This window comes from Budorcas taxicolor, chromosome 8 (genome assembly GCF_023091745.1).
Source record: "Budorcas taxicolor isolate Tak-1 chromosome 8, Takin1.1, whole genome shotgun sequence".
Lineage (NCBI taxonomy): Eukaryota > Metazoa > Chordata > Mammalia > Artiodactyla > Bovidae > Budorcas > Budorcas taxicolor.
Window position 1 is genome coordinate 51,854,861 of NC_068917.1, and position 18,171 is coordinate 51,873,031.

General features: G+C 36.6%; 1 protein-coding gene across 1 annotated transcript in view; it reads left to right on the forward strand.

Annotated features, from left to right (window-relative positions):
• The first annotated feature begins 7,695 nt into the window (after positions 1–7,695).
• Positions 7,696–18,171, forward strand: part of TMC1 (transmembrane channel like 1) — a 100,610-nt gene continuing 90,134 nt past the window's right edge. Inside the window, exons 1-3 of the mRNA XM_052645236.1 lie at positions 7,696–7,738; positions 11,156–11,324; positions 17,816–17,944. Of these exons, the coding sequence (XP_052501196.1) occupies positions 11,200–11,324; positions 17,816–17,944 (254 nt within the window). The 5' untranslated portion in view covers positions 7,696–7,738; positions 11,156–11,199. The remainder of the gene's footprint in view (positions 7,739–11,155; positions 11,325–17,815; positions 17,945–18,171) is intronic.

Below are 18,171 nucleotides of genomic sequence, written 5' to 3' on the forward strand. Positions count from 1 at the left end.
GGGTTGCCATTTCCTTCTCCCGGAGATCTTCTGACCCAGGGATTGAACCCAGGTCTCCTGCATTCCCGGGGAAGCCCAGGTACCTCAGATCATAAAGAATTTGCCTGCAGTGCTGGAGACCTGGGTCTGATCCCTGGATCTGGAAGATCTCCTAGAGAAGGGATGCCCACCCATTCTAGTATTCTTGCCTGCAGACTTTCATGGACAGAGGAGCCTGTCAGCTATATCAACTCCTGAGGACACCTAGAATTCAGAATTCTTTTTCATTAACTGATGACAGTGTTATCTAATATCCTTAGTTGAGTAGCAAATCCTATAATGTGTAATTGTTCCGAAACAGCTAAAGAGCAGAAAAAAGAATGATTCATTCTAGTCAATGACTTACTTTTTTTAAGGGAAAATAAATTCATCCTTAATCCTATTAATATTTTGTCATTGAAACAAATTCTAAATTTCAGAAAATAAATTCAAGTTCTAAGCTGCCCTCATTTTCTTTTTTTTGCCTGTCTTGTTGGAGCCCTTCTCTCCCCATTCAGCTTTCATCGTGACTCTCTGCCCCCAGTGCCTTTTGTTCTTTAGAAGACACTCATTAACATTTGCTAATGTATGCTAATGAGTATTAATTAGCATCTTCTGTGTGAACAAAGGCTGGTGCTAAGAAGGATGGGTAGAGACTGTATAGAGCCTTCCTTCATACTTCTTTATGCTCAGAGAACAATCATCTTCTTTCAGTTGTTTCATAGTTTTTTGTTTGTTTTGTTTGTTTACCCATGAATCCAGACAACCCTCCTTCTTCATGACTGGGAATATTACAGAAATTTCATGGGCAACAGAAAGATTCCTTTTTGTTCTAAGCAATCCAAGGATATGGAAGCAAAGTCGTCAAGGGTTTATAACACACTATTTTCATTGGGTTAGTAGCCACAAAAACTCACACAGGAGAATGTATTTTCATTTTAGCACATTTGTTTACAGCGGTTGCCCTTTGCCATGGTAATTGTAGTGTGAGAGCACACACTCTGAATAAATATTATGACAGCATGGTTAAATAAGAAATGTCCTTCCCCCAAAAATAATCTAAATGCAAAGAAGAAGAAAGACACCACTTACTTTTTTGTAACTATAGAGAGCTCTAATGCCTTTGTAAATAGCTATTTATTTCCTGGATATAGTTAAAATAAAGTCAACCCTCCAAACCACATAGAATAAGAGTTGCTTTGTTCTTTCTGTAGACCATGGTGTCAAGAAATATCTGATTGCAGCTTTTTGCAAACACTCCTGTATATATTTTGCCATTTGAAGAATGATGCTTCATCATTTCATATTTGCTCTTGACAGCTCAGGGGTGAGTGGTAGAATTTAGAATACCAGCTACCCATTTCACTCAGCCTGTTTAATTTTAATTTTATATACTATGGAAACAGAAGGAAAAAGTGCCAAAAAATTCGGTGTGCATCCCCTCTTATTTTATCTTTATTTTGAGTGAATTTTCTATTTTTCTCTTTGTTTATCTCAGGGTTGTCTCTCTGGAACCTTGTGGTAAAATGTGTTTCTCCATAGACTTAATTCTCTTCCATTTGGCAAATACAATATTTTATATTGTGTTTTTAATAAAGCAGGCATCAGCAGCTATTTATTTTCTATTTCTTAAGGGCCACAGAGCCTTAAAAATAAATATAATTCAAAAGGAAAGACATTAGAGAATGACAGTTACTACAGCAGTGATATATATATTTTTGCCTGCCCCCTCCCTCCTTAGGTGAGTCTTAGCAAAAACCAAAATTATTATTCTTTTTTTGTGATTTTGTAACAAAAGTAAAATAACTATTTAATATATCCAAGATATTATGTTTGAAAATATGACCAGTCTTTTGGCATTTATTATACAAATTTCCATTAGTGTATTGTTGAACGTATGCACCCCATGATTTTAAGGTTTTTAATGGTATTAAGGAAAGATGCTGGCACCTGCAGAAAGAATATCAGCCTAGGTCTGTCAAATTAAACCTTTTCCCAAGATACCTTATTGACAGTTGTGTAATGATCTCATTCTGTTATTCCCACTTCAGAGGATTTTTTAAAATGTCTTATAGTTTACAGGTTCATTAACATATTTGATTGACAGAATAGCTAAATAATTATTCTTTTTTACTCTGTGGCTTCCAGAATATCATGCTCAAGTCCATAACTTGAAGGATTTCGGGTTGTTATAAACAAATGTCCTGAAAATCTTTTTGAGTGCTTGTGTGCTAAGTTACTGAAATCATGTCTGACTCTCTACAATCCTATGTTCTGTAGCCCGCCAGGCTCCTGTGACCATGGGGTTCTCCTGGCAAGAATACTGGAGTGGGTGGCTGTGCCCTCATGCAGGGGATCTTCCCAACCCAGGGACTGAACCTGAGTCTTTTATGTCTCCTGCATTGGCAGGCGGTTCTTTACCACTGGCACCACTGGGAAGCCTGAATATTTTCTTATCCTGACCTAAAACTAGTAAAAATAAATGGAGCTGCTGAGTTAAACTGAATTAGATCTTATATCCTTGGAAGATATATGAGAAGAAGAAAGATCACATTCCATCATTTTTGTTCACTTTCACGGACAGCGGCTTCCATTCCCTACTTAACATCCACCAATGATAGTGTTTCAATAAATTAATGGAAGCCGAATGCTGGGCCACTCTCTGTAGAGGAATTGACACCTCAATATGGTTTGGTGATTTCATCTAGTCAGATTAAACTCCTGAACTTCAACAGTTGCTACTTAACCTATTTTCCCTAGAGCCTCCTATCTCTTTTTCTTGCATCTCTACGCTCCCAGTTACCCAGACCAAAATCCTTGGAATTATCCTTGATTTTTTCTTCCTCTCACATCCCACATCCTACCACATACTGAAGACATGGGTTCTACACTGAAGACTTGGAAATGTGCTTGTTATGGCATGGATTAATGTCTGTCTCAGGGCACTTTAGTCTGAACTGAAAGGTTTATTTTTTATATTTTCATTTATTTTTAAATTTTTTCTTAAATAATACAATTATAATTTAATTAATGAGCAGTTTCTTTCCATTTTGCAGGTGAACATGAAAGTGTATGTATATGCCCAGTTTTGATAAAGGCAGCGCTTTTGTTTTAAATATCAAAGTTTATTTACTTTCCCTTATTGTATGTAACTTTTTACATCATTTTTCCATTTTTAAAAGGTTATACTCCATTTACAGTTGTTATGAAATATTAACTCTATTCCCTGGAAATGTTCCCCATTTATATGGGAAGAACTGATGTTGACATTTGCTCATAGACAAAGGAACCCTAAAAAAATAACACTCAGTTCAGTTCAGTTCAGTTCAGTTGCTCAGTCGTGTCCAACCCTTTGCGACCCCATGAATCCCAGTATGCCAGGCCTCCCTGTCCATCACCAACTCCCGGAGTTCACTCAAACTCTTGTCCATTGAGTCGGTGATGCCATCCAGCCATCTCATCCTCTGTCGTCCCCTTTTCCTCCTGCCTCCAATCCCTCCCAGCATCAGAGTCTTTTCCAATGAGTCAACTCTTCGCATGAGTTGGCCAAAGTACTGGAGTTTCAGCTTTAGCATCATTCCTTCCAAAGAAATCCCAGGGCTGATGTCTTTCAGAATGTACTGGTTGGATCTCCTTGCAGTCCATGGGACTCTCAAGAATCTTCTCCAACACCACAGTTCAAAAGCATCAATTCTTCAGCGCTCAGCTTTCTTCACAGTCCAACTCTCACATCCATACATGACCATAGGAAAAACCATAGCCTTGACTAGACAGACCTTAGTCGGCAAAGTAATGTCTCTCCTTTTGAATATACTATCTAGGTTGGTCATAACTTTTCTTCTAAGGAGTAAGCGTCTTTTAATTTCATGGCTGCAATCACCATCTGCAGTGATTTTGGAGCCCCCCAAAATAAAGTCTGACACTGTTTCCACATCTATTTCCCAGGAAGTGATGGGACCGGATGCCATGATCTTCGTTTTCTGAATGTTGAGCTTTAAGCCAACTTTTTCACTCTCCTCTTTCACTTTCATCAAGAGGCTTTTTAGTTCCTCTTCACTTTCTGCCATAAGGGTGGTGTCATCTGCATATCTGAGGTTATTGATATTTCTCCTGGCAGTCTTGATTCCAGCTTGTGTTTCTTCCAGTCCAGCATTTCTCATGATGTACTCTGCATAGAAGTTAAATAAGCAGGGTGACAATATACAGCCTTGATGTACTCCTTTTCAAGGAAATGGCAATTCACTCCAGGACTCTTGCCTGGAAAATCCCATGGACGGAGGAGCGTGGAAGCCACTGTCCATGGGGTTGCAAATAGACACGACAGAGCGACTTCACTCACTCACATTGCTAATAAACATAACTAGTACATTGCTGCAATAACCCAAGTAAACTAGATAAGATATTCATACCTAAACATTGTTATGAAGTCATTCTTCTGCATCAAATAGCTAGACTCCTTAAGTACTATCACTTTTCTTCTATAGTCTACAAACTCCTACTCCAGAACACTTTGCTCTATAGACCTGTAAATGCACAATAAACGCTAATTGAATAAATGAATTTTCAGTTTCCAAAGGAATGACCTGGTGCTACAATAATCCCTTCATGAGCTAAATGTGGGTCAGAGGAACAGGTGATATCATTCAGCTCTTTCAGCTACTTGGCCACTCTTATCCTGAAGAACCATAAAATATTTTCAGTGCTATAGACTGAAAAAGAAAGCCTGGAACAACCTTCACTTTTCTGAACGATTCCAGTGCCTCTAAAATGTGACATTTTGCTGTTGTTTCCTTTTACTGTTTCTAATTACTGGGTCTATTTGCATGAAATGTGGATCTGGGTTGCCTAGGAGTTCATCTGCTCCTATTTCATATTCTTCTCTTAAATAAGCATACTTTGGTGTAGTCTTGCTTGCTGCCTTCAACATTTAGACAGAACCCCCTACCCCCACCCCCAACTGTCCCACTCTCTTCCCATCACTCCCCAGGAGAAAGGTTATTTTTAAAGTACATAATCAATAGGCTTTGGGAAACATCCAGAACATAAGAAGGTCATAGGATTGGGAGCAAGCTACCAGGGATTGCTGAGAGAAGGGATGGCAACAAGCCATGCCAAAAATTGTTTGAGAAGGGAAAGACAGTCTGTAACTTGCATTTAAATGTTCTGAGTTATTCTTCTGCACAGGCTTTTGTTTGGGAGGGGCTTCTTAGCTTGGTTCTTCAGCATTACTTTGAGTTTCAGGAGAGGCAGATCAGCATTGACAGTAGCTTTTCAGACTAAATAGTGTTACATTAAAATCAAGCTTGGTCTGAAGCTCTTGATGGAGTCTTCAGTCTGCTGGTCATGGTGCTGCTATTTAGTTCCTGATGCTGATGCTGCCTTTGCTGAGGTTTGTATCAAGAATAAACCAATTATGGTCACAATACCTATAAAAACTTCCCTGGTGGCTCAGATGGTAAAGCGTCTGCCTGCAATGCGGGAGACCTGGGTTCGATTCCTGGGTCGGGAAAATCCCCTGGAGAAGGAAATGGCAATCCGCTCCAGCACTCTTGCCTGGAAAATCCCATGGACGGAGGAGCCTGATAGGCTACAGTCCATGGGGTCCCAAAGAGTCGGACCCGACTGAGTGACTTCACTTTCACTTCACCTATAAAAACAATGGCTCCATAGCTCCTGACTCAACTGCCAGACCAAAGAAACACTGTTAAACAAAGAATGCACCTACTGAGAGTGTGCAGATGATCATGCACAGATGAGGGTCGCTACTGGAAGATCACCCCAAGAGGGATGAAGAGGCTATTTCTCCAATACTGTCTGTTACATCACTCAGAAACTATAGCTCTTTTTTCATCTCTACTTGCAACCACAGCAGTTATCTTCCCTTATGCAGTTTTATTTAATGGCAATTTATAACCTTCCTGTACCTTAGAAGATGATCCATGACTCCAGCCCTGCATTTTCTCTCTTCTGGTTATCAGAGGAAATTGATTTGTCACTCATCTCCTTGGCTTGGGACATTTCATTTTGCTGTTTTTGTTTAATAGGATTGTAATCCTTCCTAAAGATCTGCTTGTATCTCTGTTTATTTAGTATTTTCCTCCATTTCATTATTTAACTTTAATCATGTCTAGTGAGTTGATTATTAAAAATCAGTTTAGCATTTTGTGTGAATTTTTGCTTTGGCTATGCATGGTGCAAAAGAGGCTGTGTGTCAGCCTTTGCTATTTGTCCTCAGCAGTTCCTATATTATGCCACTGATCAGACCTTGGTCTAAGGCTAATCTTATATCATTAAGTTGCCTTCCTAAGTGAATTCTTCTTTGACTGAAGAAATTTGGTGGTAGCATTAATTGCAAGTAAAGACCATGACTTATTGTTGAATATAAAATATCTTCTGAGAAGTGTCTGTCGTCACTATTGTGAACTCTCAGTAGTGACATAAAGACTTTTGTCCCCTGCAGATCCAGTTACAGCCAGTGACAAAGGCATATGTCCATTCTGAACAAAAGGACACTTATTTTTCTATTCCATGGCTGACATTGAGTGATAACATTTTTGCATATCGTAAAAATTTTTATGCATATGCTGTTTAAAGGCAAAAAGTGCTTTTACAATAATCTTCTTTGTGAATAGAACTTAAACTCTGTATGTGCTGCCTTTTCAATATTCCTGTCAAGCTCTGAATAATAACCTTTGACAGTGCTGAGCAGAAACAAAACCAGAGGTTGTTTCTTCTGTTCACAGCAGCATTGTTTATTATCTTTGCTATTTTGGATTTAGGCTCATCTACCTTAAATAAAATATGTAAATTGATATTTTAAATGAGTTACTAAACTGTGGTTTAAAGAAATAGTCTGCTCTGATTTTTGCCATGGCAAGTCACAGATCTTTGTCTCTGGTTGACTCAACCTGTGATGAACAGACAGTAGTTGACAAGGGGAAAAATCTGCCAGTTAATATATTTTCTGATATCATTGTACCATTAAAATTTTATAAAACTTGTATATGCCTTTATAAAAATGGAGCTAATCTGAAAATAAGACCCTAAGGATGAGGGGAGGAATAAACAGAAAAAAACATTCTTTGTCTTGAAAGAACTTTTAAATCACCTATCTCCACATTGTCAAAGTAAATCATATATGGAAAAATTTAGGCTGCATATAATATGTATAGAAATAATTAAAATAGGAAATATCAGCTTTTAAGCATTTTTGAAAGGTTCTTTGACACTGGGTAGCTGGTTAGAATGAAATATTCTCTATTTTAATAATAAGTTAATTTGGTTATAATAACCAAATGGTTTGTGCATATGGATATAGCTTTGCTAACAACTTTCTTTATCATACAGTGAAACGACCCAACAAACCCTAAGTCAACTTATTGCAGAACAGAATTTATTTTGGTTGAAGTTATTTTGAATTGAACTGACAGGCTTATGATTGACATGTTTTGCAAATTGTCGAAGGTGATGAAGCAGAGAAGTCCTTGCACAACACTCTATAAGATGCTGTAGCTGTATATCTTTAATAAACAATGTTCATTTTGACAAGTTTATTGAAAAAATATATTAACTGCACAGAAAACTTTATAATGAAAGTAACAGCGGTAAAAACCTGTTATTAACAATTGTGCTGTCATTTAAAGAATTGCTATATTTTTTCTTTCCTCGACAGTGCAAATCCAAGTGGAGGAGAAAGAAGATGATACTGAGGAAAGTTCAAGTAAGTGGGGTTGGACCCAGCTGAGATATGTTTCCTGTGGAATAGCAGTGAATTTAGGGGATTCGTCCTCTTATCTTGTGGGGATATGCGACTCCATGCAAACACAGGAGCACGTGTGGATGACTTTCAGTGGTCTCACAAGAGAGATCAAGTCCATCAGATAGACTCTTCACTTGAGAGTCCATTCAATTGGCAAACACACATTCCACCCAATTTATAAATTGCTCATCATTAAGTGGATGGTGGTCTGGAAAAATTTGCTTTTTTATTTCTTTACTATTTTCTTTGTCCTAAAATGTTTTCCCTTAGGCTGAATCTATTACAATATAACAGATTGGCCTTTTTGACTAAAGTGATCAGGTTGTTTAAAAAAAATGAATAAACCTGTTCTTTTGAATTCATGAATATTTTGTCTAAATTGCCCTGTTGTTTTTGTTTTGAATGGGTTCAGCTCAAGAGTGGATTGTGAACCCTTCCCAGGTATGCAAACCACTCATGGACTAGAACAGAGAAAGATCATTTTATGAGCAAAAGTTTTGAGTTGATCAAAACTGAAAGTGCAGCATTTCAGGGAGAGTTCAATTAGAGAATACATCAACACCATCAGTTAAAAATCTGAGCCCAATATGACAGCCAGTGAATGTTCATGGTGACAGTTGTGTTCATTAATTTGGTACATTCTGCATGTAAACAGCCCAGAGTCTCACACAGATTCTACAGGCTCTGACTTGACTATTATAGGGGAGGAAAAGTAATTTTTCCTTTATCCTTCTGAGTTTCTTAACTGATACTCCTATAATACAAGAAAACCAAACCAAAACAGAAGTTTATTAACACATACACCTCATGTATACATGGATGATACCCAGGAAAAAACTAAGTAATTGTGTGAGATGGCTTAAAATTGAGACTAAAATGCCATCTTAATAGGGAAAAGTGAGGGGTATGTAGGTCTCTTGGGAGAGAATAAGTTTTAAGAGAATAGATAGGAGGTATGATAGTTTATGATAAAATATGTCTGCATGTGGTGTTGACCTATAGTCTCCTCTATAGAACACTTCTATAGTGTTCCTTGGGGATGAAATTCCTGGGGAGGGGATTTATGACAGTAGAGTTCCTTTTGGAAGCTCTGTTTTCAGGCAGACAAGAGGAATTCAGAGAAAATCTCTTTCTGCATTTGCTGTTTTTCAAGTGCTACATCTCAAAATAGTCAATACACTGAAGTGGCATATTTTGGGGTGGTATATTCTGAATGTCTTTTTGAGGTGGTATATTCTGCTACCCTTCAAAACTAAATTGAGCCCATTCCAAAAGGTAATGTTTATGCAAATCCACATTTAGCAGGCAACTGTAAAACACTTCTTTTTTTTTTTTTTTTTTTAAGAATTTGAATATTTGGAAACTAGTGAAAACACTAAAGATAGCCTTTTTGTCCTAAGTGCTAAAAGATAAATATAATGATATACTTTTCATCCATGGTAAAACTCTGCAAGTTTAATAGCTTAGCTTTAATGTAAAATATACTAAAATGCAGAATACCACGTGGCTTCTTGAATTTTTGAGTTATTTGAGGGTGAAATTGTTTCTCAGTTCCTATGAGGCCCTTGTTCTTTCTATGGTTAGTGACTAAAATGAACAATAAAGGCTGGGTAGATTTTCAAAATGCCAGAGTGGGGTTTGAATATCATGCAACATCTGCCACAGTATTCAACAAATTTTTGGTCATGATGACAAGAGTACAGTTTTCAAAACCTAGTTAGAAAAGTTATTCTCCTGTTTCTCTCTGCTAGTCAAACTTTAGTAACATTGGTAATGTTTAGATCTTATTTAGATTTGGAATATCAATAAAAGTTTAATAAGTAATGTTGAAAAGATAACAAAATTTATAAAAAAAAATAAAATGACACACACTATGTAAAAATGAACATATTTAACTAATAAATGAGGAATCTGGTGAGCCATTTATAGCAGTTACCAGTTCAAACGAAAGTCCAAAGAACAGATTCATTTATAGATCAGGAATATTGAACTGTTTGTGTAAGTGAAGACATAACTGTTTTGTGGGTTTTTTTCCTTTCCTTTCTTTTTTGGCGGTGGAAGTTTGTCTACACTAAGAGTTCACTTGCTTGTCTACGGACAAAAACTATTTTGCATTGCTATCTAGTGATCTACAATTTACAAAGTTACAAGATAGCTCCCATAGAATCAGCATCAGACAACATAGAAGGGTATGGTAGAGACATTTCATAGTTCTCCATTAAAGCACAATTTTTTTCCCCATAGTAGCTTCTATTTAAAAAGATAGTGATAATTATGAGTAATATTTGGTTTTTTAAAAATAATAATTAACTCTAAATATCAGAATTTAAAAAGAAAAAGTGAAGGTGAAGTAGGATTGTCTGTCATAAACAGTGAAGGAAGGAACTGAATTCTCCTTCTACTCTTTACTGGAAAGCTTCCAAAGAAGTTATGGACATATGAGGCATTAATAGTCAGTTGGTGAATAAAATAAAAATAATATTATTTCTCTCAATCATGTATTATATTTACTAGTTATCTATTTCTAATCAAAAAGATAGAATGATCAAGCAAAGTTATTTATTATCAATTTCATCTAAGAAAGAGAAAGAAATTTAAGAAAAATAAGTATTTGAAATTAAGAATGAAAATGATTTTACATAAAATAGATAAGAAACAAGGATTTACTATGTAACACAGGGAGCTGTATTAATATCCTGTAAAAATCTATAATAGGAAATAATCTACAATATATATCTATTATATATATATATATATATATATATATATATATAAAACTGAACCACTTGCAGTACACCCAAACAAGTAATACAATATTGTAAATCAACTACGCTTCAAGTTTTTTAAAAAAGTTAAAAAAAAAGAATGAGAATGATTTGAATTAGAAAGGTATTTGAATTATGTCAAGGCATAAATTAATTTCTTCAAAATTATTCTAATTTATAGCATTTCCTTGCATTCTTATTGTTTGTTCTAAGATAGAAGTAATATTAGCACATAGTGATTAAACACTCAACCCTTATGTATTGAATTGATAATCTACAAACTAGGTCTGAGAGGTCATGGTATGATATTAAACTCCCAAGTCATCTAGTTATACAAGTAAATGAAGGCTGGAATTCTAAGCATTATTAGAATTTGGGGATTGATACTCACATATTTGAGTAGATAAACGACAAGAAATGAGAATGTAGATAAGTGTATTTAAATGGCAGACTATGAAATATATATGGCACGGTGCATTTTATCTTGATATGACAAATTGCTAGATTATGGTTTCAGAGGTGTGACAATGATAATTAAAAAGTAAGAATACATTTGGGATCAGGAAAGCACTTTTCTGAAACTACTCACTGAAGCATTAACTGTTGTGTTTAGGCGAAGAGGAAGAGGAGGAACACAAACTACCCCGAAGAGAGAGCATGAGGCCAAAGAGGAAACGGACCAGAGATGTTATCAATGAAGATGATCCAGAGCCTGAACCAGAGGATGAAGAAACAAGGAAGGCCAGAGAGAAAGAGAGAAGGAGGAGATTAAAGAGAGGAGCGTGAGTTAGTTTTGATCTATAATTGACGTTATTTTTCATTCAAAAGTGCCTGATGCTGAAAGATCACTCTTTAGGTACTCCCTAGACTTAAAATTAGTAATTAAAACTACTTTCAGAAAAACAAGCTTAGTCTGATGCCACCATTTTATTCCACTTAGTTAAATGTATTTTAATATTAAAATACAATTTTAAAATGAATATATATTGAGAATGGACTTATGAGAGATTTCCTTATGAGAGATCTAAATTGTCATGAGTCATTAACATATTATAGTTACTTTAAATATTTTAAAGTTATTCTATTAGTTAAATGCATCGTTACTGAAGTTAAATAAAAAACTTATAAACATGATCCCAAATCACGTATCTTACAGAGCAGGAGTTGAAAAATTATGGTTAACTTCAACCTAAGAGGCAAGAATTGTTCTTATCATTTTAATAAAACTGCAATTAAAAAAAAAAAAAAGCAAAGAGGAATATGGGACAGAGCTGTATGTAGCTCCCAAAGTCTAAAGTATTAACTTTCTGTCCCTACAGAGGATTGGATTGTCCTTCCCTTTTTAACATAACTCTATGTCTTTCACTTCTAGCAGGCCAATGATTTTCTGATAGCTGCCTTTGTCTAGAATAATATATTAATGCTGTTTAGGGAAAAAAATTCAAGAAAATAATTTTCTGGTCTTTGCTGCCTGGAAAACTGCCGATGGCAGGCAGGTGGAAAAACTGTAAATGTGAAACACATTTACTAATAGGAAACCTAGGCCACTTGGAAAGGATTCAAGAGAATAACTCCTCTGCCACCCCTAGGTGGGGCATGGGAATCACCATGAGGTGATAGGATCTCTCCTCTAAAACAGTCCTAGAACTTTAAATGCTGAGGAACTTTCCAAGATTTCCTCCCAAGATGACACCTTGTGGTATTCAATAAATAGCTATTATTTGTGAATATTTTGTCAATAGAGAAGTTTAGCATTAGTTGACGATGGTTCCTTTTAAAATAAGAGTAATCCCACCCATTTCTTCACTGTATTTTTGTTGACTTAAGGTTTTAAATCTCTCTCTTTCTCTTCTTTCTCCTTCTCTTCCTTTTTCTCCTTCTCCCCAATCTCCTCTTCTTTCTTCTATCCTTGAATACTAAGACATCACCTGCTTTCTGTTTTACTCTGATATTTTTTATGTCTATCTTCAAGTATTTTTATATTTTGTTCTTTTCAAAAACAAAACACCCTATTAAGTTTCATGTCTTATTGTGATTGTTATTTCGATTATTAGGTAGTAATATTTCCTACTAGCAAAGCTGATGCTTTCTGACAGTGGTATTTCATTGAGGGAACATCACCAATAGATATATGAATGATACAGATTGTGTCAGAATTTGCCTTTTCCTCTCCACCTGTGCTTCAGAGATGTCGCTTTTAAAATATGACTCAGATGGGAATTCCTTTGCTTTCTTGGTCTACTCAAGGCCCTCCTGTCAAGGCTCAACCTCTAGAAATAGGACCATGTGAATCAACTGGGTCTTGGCCCCTGTTACCTGGGGCAATCTTGTCCCTGTGACAGGGTCTGTCCTTAGCTGGTCCCACTCTCATTCTGATTCTGAGAAACCAGAAGCACCCCTCTCCCATCCTCCTCTCTCCTCTGCAGAACCAATCTTGACTAAAATGAATTTTATCTTCATAGGTTTTGCAAATTATATTATTACTGCCATAATTTTTACAACTATTTTAAATAATATAAATTACTTATGATGATTGACAGTTCTGATCACTATTTCAGGGTCCATATTCTATTGTTCACTTTGAAGATAAGCCCTTCTATTTTTAAGAAAACGTATTAGCAAATATGTTTTGAGAAAGATTAGTAGGCAAATCATGGCACATTTATTTAGGTTAATTAATTCATGATTTTCTTTTATTTAAATGTTCATGTGAAATACCTTAGGGAATTTTTCTTGCACTGAAAAAACATTTGAAAACAACTAAATCCAAGGTTGTAATGTTAACTGTCTTTGGAGATGGTTAACAGAAACTGCCTTGTTTGGCATTTTGAAGTATTTCTAATAATATTTTATGCTTTTCTTGACCCACTTTTAAGTGAATAAGTAATACGTTTATAGCAGTGAGAAATTCAGCACATTATGTCTCCTTTTTCCTAACAACTGTTGTTTAAATAAATCAAAACTAAGATAGAAAGCCATTCTTACACAAATTAGCTCTACATTTTAGAAGCAAAGCATGCCTGTGCTACACTCTTTTAATATGATTAGCACTTTCTTTGAGTGGTTCCTGGAAAAGCTGTTTCCCTATAATGCAATGTTTAATTATGCATTATTATATTTAAATTATGCAAAAAATGTAATATCTTAATTACCTGCATATTTGAAGGTAATTTAGCTGAGAACAACTATACATTGTAACACAGCATGATCTTCCTAGAGTAATCGACAATTAACAACACAGAGATTAAAAATGTACCAGTCTGAGATCATTTAGTGTAGGAATAAATATCTTTCTATAACTTGGAAGACATTGTTATATTTTATTTTAGTGTACTTGTTGGTAATCCTGTCATCCAGAAAAATTCTGTAATAAACATTTATTTAATAAATATTTATTCAGCTCCACTTCTGTCAAAGATAATTTGCTAATTTCTTTGAAAGATATGAATATGAATGTGAAATTGCCTCCATTCTCTACAAATTAATAACATAGTAAGGGAGAGGCCGGAGAAAGCAATGGCACCCCACTCCAGTACTCTTGCCTATAAATCCCATGGACGGAGGAGCCTGGTAGGCTGCAGTCCATGGGGTCGCTAAGAGTCAGACTCGACTGAGCGACTTCACTTTCACTTTTCACTTTCATGCATTGAAGAAGGAAATGGCAACCCACTCCAGTGTTCTTGCCTGGAGAATCCCGGGGACGGGGGAGCCTGGTGGGCTGCCGTCTATGAGGTCACACAGAGTCGGACACGACTGAAGTGACTTAGAAAGGGAGAGGCCACTTAGACACAATTATTATGAAATAAGACTGTATAAATGTGCCACAGAAGTAAAAAGTGATTTAGAGTCTTAAAGAAAACTATCTCATAAGGACAATCAGAAAAGGGTATTGAAGACATTTCATATGATTTTTGAAGGAGTCGTAGAATCTGAATATGTTAAACATATAAAGTACTGGGTTTAAGACAGCAGAAAACTAAATAATTAGTATTAGGAACATAGAGAAATAAGCTTTAATTACATGGTAAATCCAAATATGAAATAGATCATTCTTTCATTCTGTTTAAGTATTTTGTTATCCTTGTACAGCACCTTGGGATTTTACATGTGTGTATATGCTTAATCACTCAATCGTGTCCGACTCAGCAACCATATGGATGGTAGCCTTCCAGGGCTCCTCTGTCCATGGGGATTCTCCAGGCAAGAATATTGGAGTAGGTTGCCATGCCCTCCTCCAGGGGATCTTCCCAAGTCAGGGATCAAACCCAGGTCTCCTGCATTGCAGGAGGATTCTTTACCATCTGGGCTACCAGGGAAGGATTTTATATAATAAACATCAAATGTTTAAAATAGAAACAACTTAATGACATTCAAAGTTGTATCTTAGTATGAGTGTACTTCCATAGTTCACATAAACCAGGATTACTATTCTAAGAAAAATATCTTAATTGGTTAAAAAAAAAAACAACCAAACTATCAATGACAGATGTTATTTTACAGGGTTAATTAAATTTCTGTTCAGTAACCATGACCTGACTAAAAACTCTGGTGGTGGTTTAGTTGCTAAGTTGTGTCCAACTCTTTGTGACTCCATGAATCACAGCACGCCAGGCCTCCCTGTCCATCACCAACTTCCGGATTTCACTCAAACTCATGTCCATTGAGTTGGTGATGCCATCCAGCCATCTCATCCTCTGTCGTCCCCTTCTCCTCATGCCCCTAATCCCTCCCAGCATCAGGGTCTTTTCCAATGAGTCAACTCTTCACATGAGGTGGCCAAAGTATTGGACTTTCAGCTTTAGCATCAGTCCTTCCAATGAACACCCAGGACTGATCTCCTTTAGGATGGACTGGTTGGACCTCCTTGCAGTCCACGGGACTCTCAAGAGTCTTCTCCAACACCACAGTTCAAAAGCATCAATTCTTCGGCACTCAGCCTTCCTCACAGTCCAACTCTCGCATCCATACATGACCACTGGAAAAACCATAGCCTTTACTAGACGGACGTTTGTTGGCCAAGTAATGTCTCTGCTTTTTAATATGCTATCTAGGTTGTTCATAACTTTCCTTCCAAGGAGAAAGTGTCTTTTAATTTCATGGCTGCAATCACCATCTGCAGTGATTCTGGAGCCCAAAAAGATAAAGTCTGACACTGTTTCCCCATCTGTTTCCCATGAAGTGATGGGACCAGATGCCATGATCTTCATTTTCTGAATGTTGAGCTTTAAGCAAACTTTTTCCCTCTCCTCTTTCACTTTCATCAAGAGGCTTTTTAGTTCCTCTTCACTTTCTGCCATAAGGGTGGTGTCATCTGCATATCTGAGGTTGTTGATATTTCTCCCAGCATGAACTGATTTAGTAGGTATAAATAATCACTAGGCTAATAATAAATAGGTTACTGGAAAGGTGAAAAGAAAACACTAAGTATCATGGTAATAGCAACTATAGGAAGCAAATAGCACACCATGGGCTGGAGGAACAATGGAAAGAGGTTGAAATTAAAACCTAAAAGCATAGAGGAGAGACCCGGGGAGCTGAAACTACAGCAGAGGGGGTGATGCTCAAGTCGTGCTGGTGTCTACAGTGCGAGTGATGAAGCTGGTTCGGCTAATGTTGGAAAAACTGGCTAACTAGTCTCACCTGCAGCTATGGGAAGGTCCTGCAGCTCTTGGGGTGAAAAAGAATTGCTGAAGAGTAAGCAATGGCACCCCACTCCAGTACTCTTGCCTGGAAAACCCTATGGATGGAGGAGCCTGGTAGGCTACAGTCCATGGGGTTGCTAAGAGTCAGACATGACTGAGCAACTTCACTTTCACTTTTTACTTTCATGTATTGGAGAAGGAAATGGCAACCCACTCCAGTGTTCTTGCCTGGAGAATCCTAGGGATGGGGAAGTCTGGTGGGCTGTCGCCTATGGGGTCGCACAGAGTCGGACATGACTGAAGCGACTTAGCAGCAGCAGCAGCAAGCATCCCACAAGAGGCAAACGAGAAGCCAAAGGAGAAACCAAGTCTCTCCTTAGTATACTCTATTGGCAGCTGATTATGACAGCAGAATATTGAGCCAACTGACAAACTAGAAATGTGTCCTACAGAGTCACAGCCACAGCATCACAATATTAAACCTAAAAGGGTAAATTTGAAGTTAAGTGACCATGTTGTTATTGTTCAGTCACTAAGTTATTTCTGGCTCTTTGAGACCCCATGGACTGTGGCACGCCAGGCTTCCCTGTCCACCACCAACTCCCAGAGTTTGCTTAAATTCATGTCCGTTGTATCAGTGATTCTATCTAACTATCTCATTCCCTGTCACCCTCTTCTCCTTTTGCCTTCAGTCTTTCCCAACATCAGGGTGTTTTCCAATGAGTTTGGCTCTTCATGTCAGGTGGCCAAAGTATTGCAGCCTCAGCTTCAGCATTAGTCCTTCCAGTGGATATTCTGGGTTGATTTCCTTTAGGATTGACTGGTTTGATCTCTTTGCAACAATAACTCATAACTGAAACAATCTCTTACCAAAAACATTCTTCTCTACAATAGGGCATTACATTCTTCAATTTATAAACCTGGTTGCTCATGTTTAGATTTTGTTTTCTTTGAGTTTTGGACCCTTTGATATTTTTTGCAGTTCTAGGAATACAGAAGAGAAAAGATCCATCGCATTTGCTCAGTGAGAAACTAAATTCCTTTGAAGGCCTCTTCAAAGGATTGACTTCTATCAAGTACACTTTGAGTTCAGTTTTATCAATTGAAGTTTTGAGCTTAATTAACAGATTAATTTACCTTAGAGGAATAGATTCTTTTTATTTTTTCCTGTTTCAGTTTTTCTCTTTCTCTTGAGACAGGGCTAACAAATTTTTTAAGGGCACTTCAAAGACACATTCACCTCTAATTTACCATCCTTGTTGAAAAATAAAGTTTTTTAATGAAATGTAGAATTGAAGGCGGAAGGTATACAGGGGAACAAAGAAGAGAAGAAAATATGTTAATAGCTTTTTATTTCCATGGATTTTCTGAGAATTTGGGACTATGGACATAAAATGGTTCCAGGACTTCAGAAAGTAAATACTACTTTTAAAGTTACAATAATTCCAGAGATCCTGCATCAGCGTTCAGCTATAAGCTCTAAAGCTTATGGATCTCAGCATTCACTGTATACAACCAAGTTGTTATGCATTAATCAGCTGAGTATCTGATAGCATACTTTAAGTTTGGAAGTCAAGCAAATCTTAACTTTACTAAAGAAGGTTTTTTTTTTCTTCTTTTTTTTTCTTAAGGGAAGAAGAAGAAGAAATAGATGCAGAGGAATTGGAAAGATTGAAGGCAGAGTTAGATGAGAAAAGACAAACGATCGCTACTGTCAAATGCAAGCCTTGGAAAATGGAGAAGAAAATTGAAGTTCTCAAGTATGATGCCACTTTTCATAATTAGAAACACTTTCCTTGCTATTGATTTCCAAAATTCTCTATTTCCTATACATTATAGATAATACTATATGTAGTCCATCATTTAGATAAAGCACTCATTATATATAATGTTCATGGCCATTTAATGTATCATATGTTAACATATCATATATGTACATATACACACTCAGACATATATATATATCACTAGAGAGGCTGGGATAATG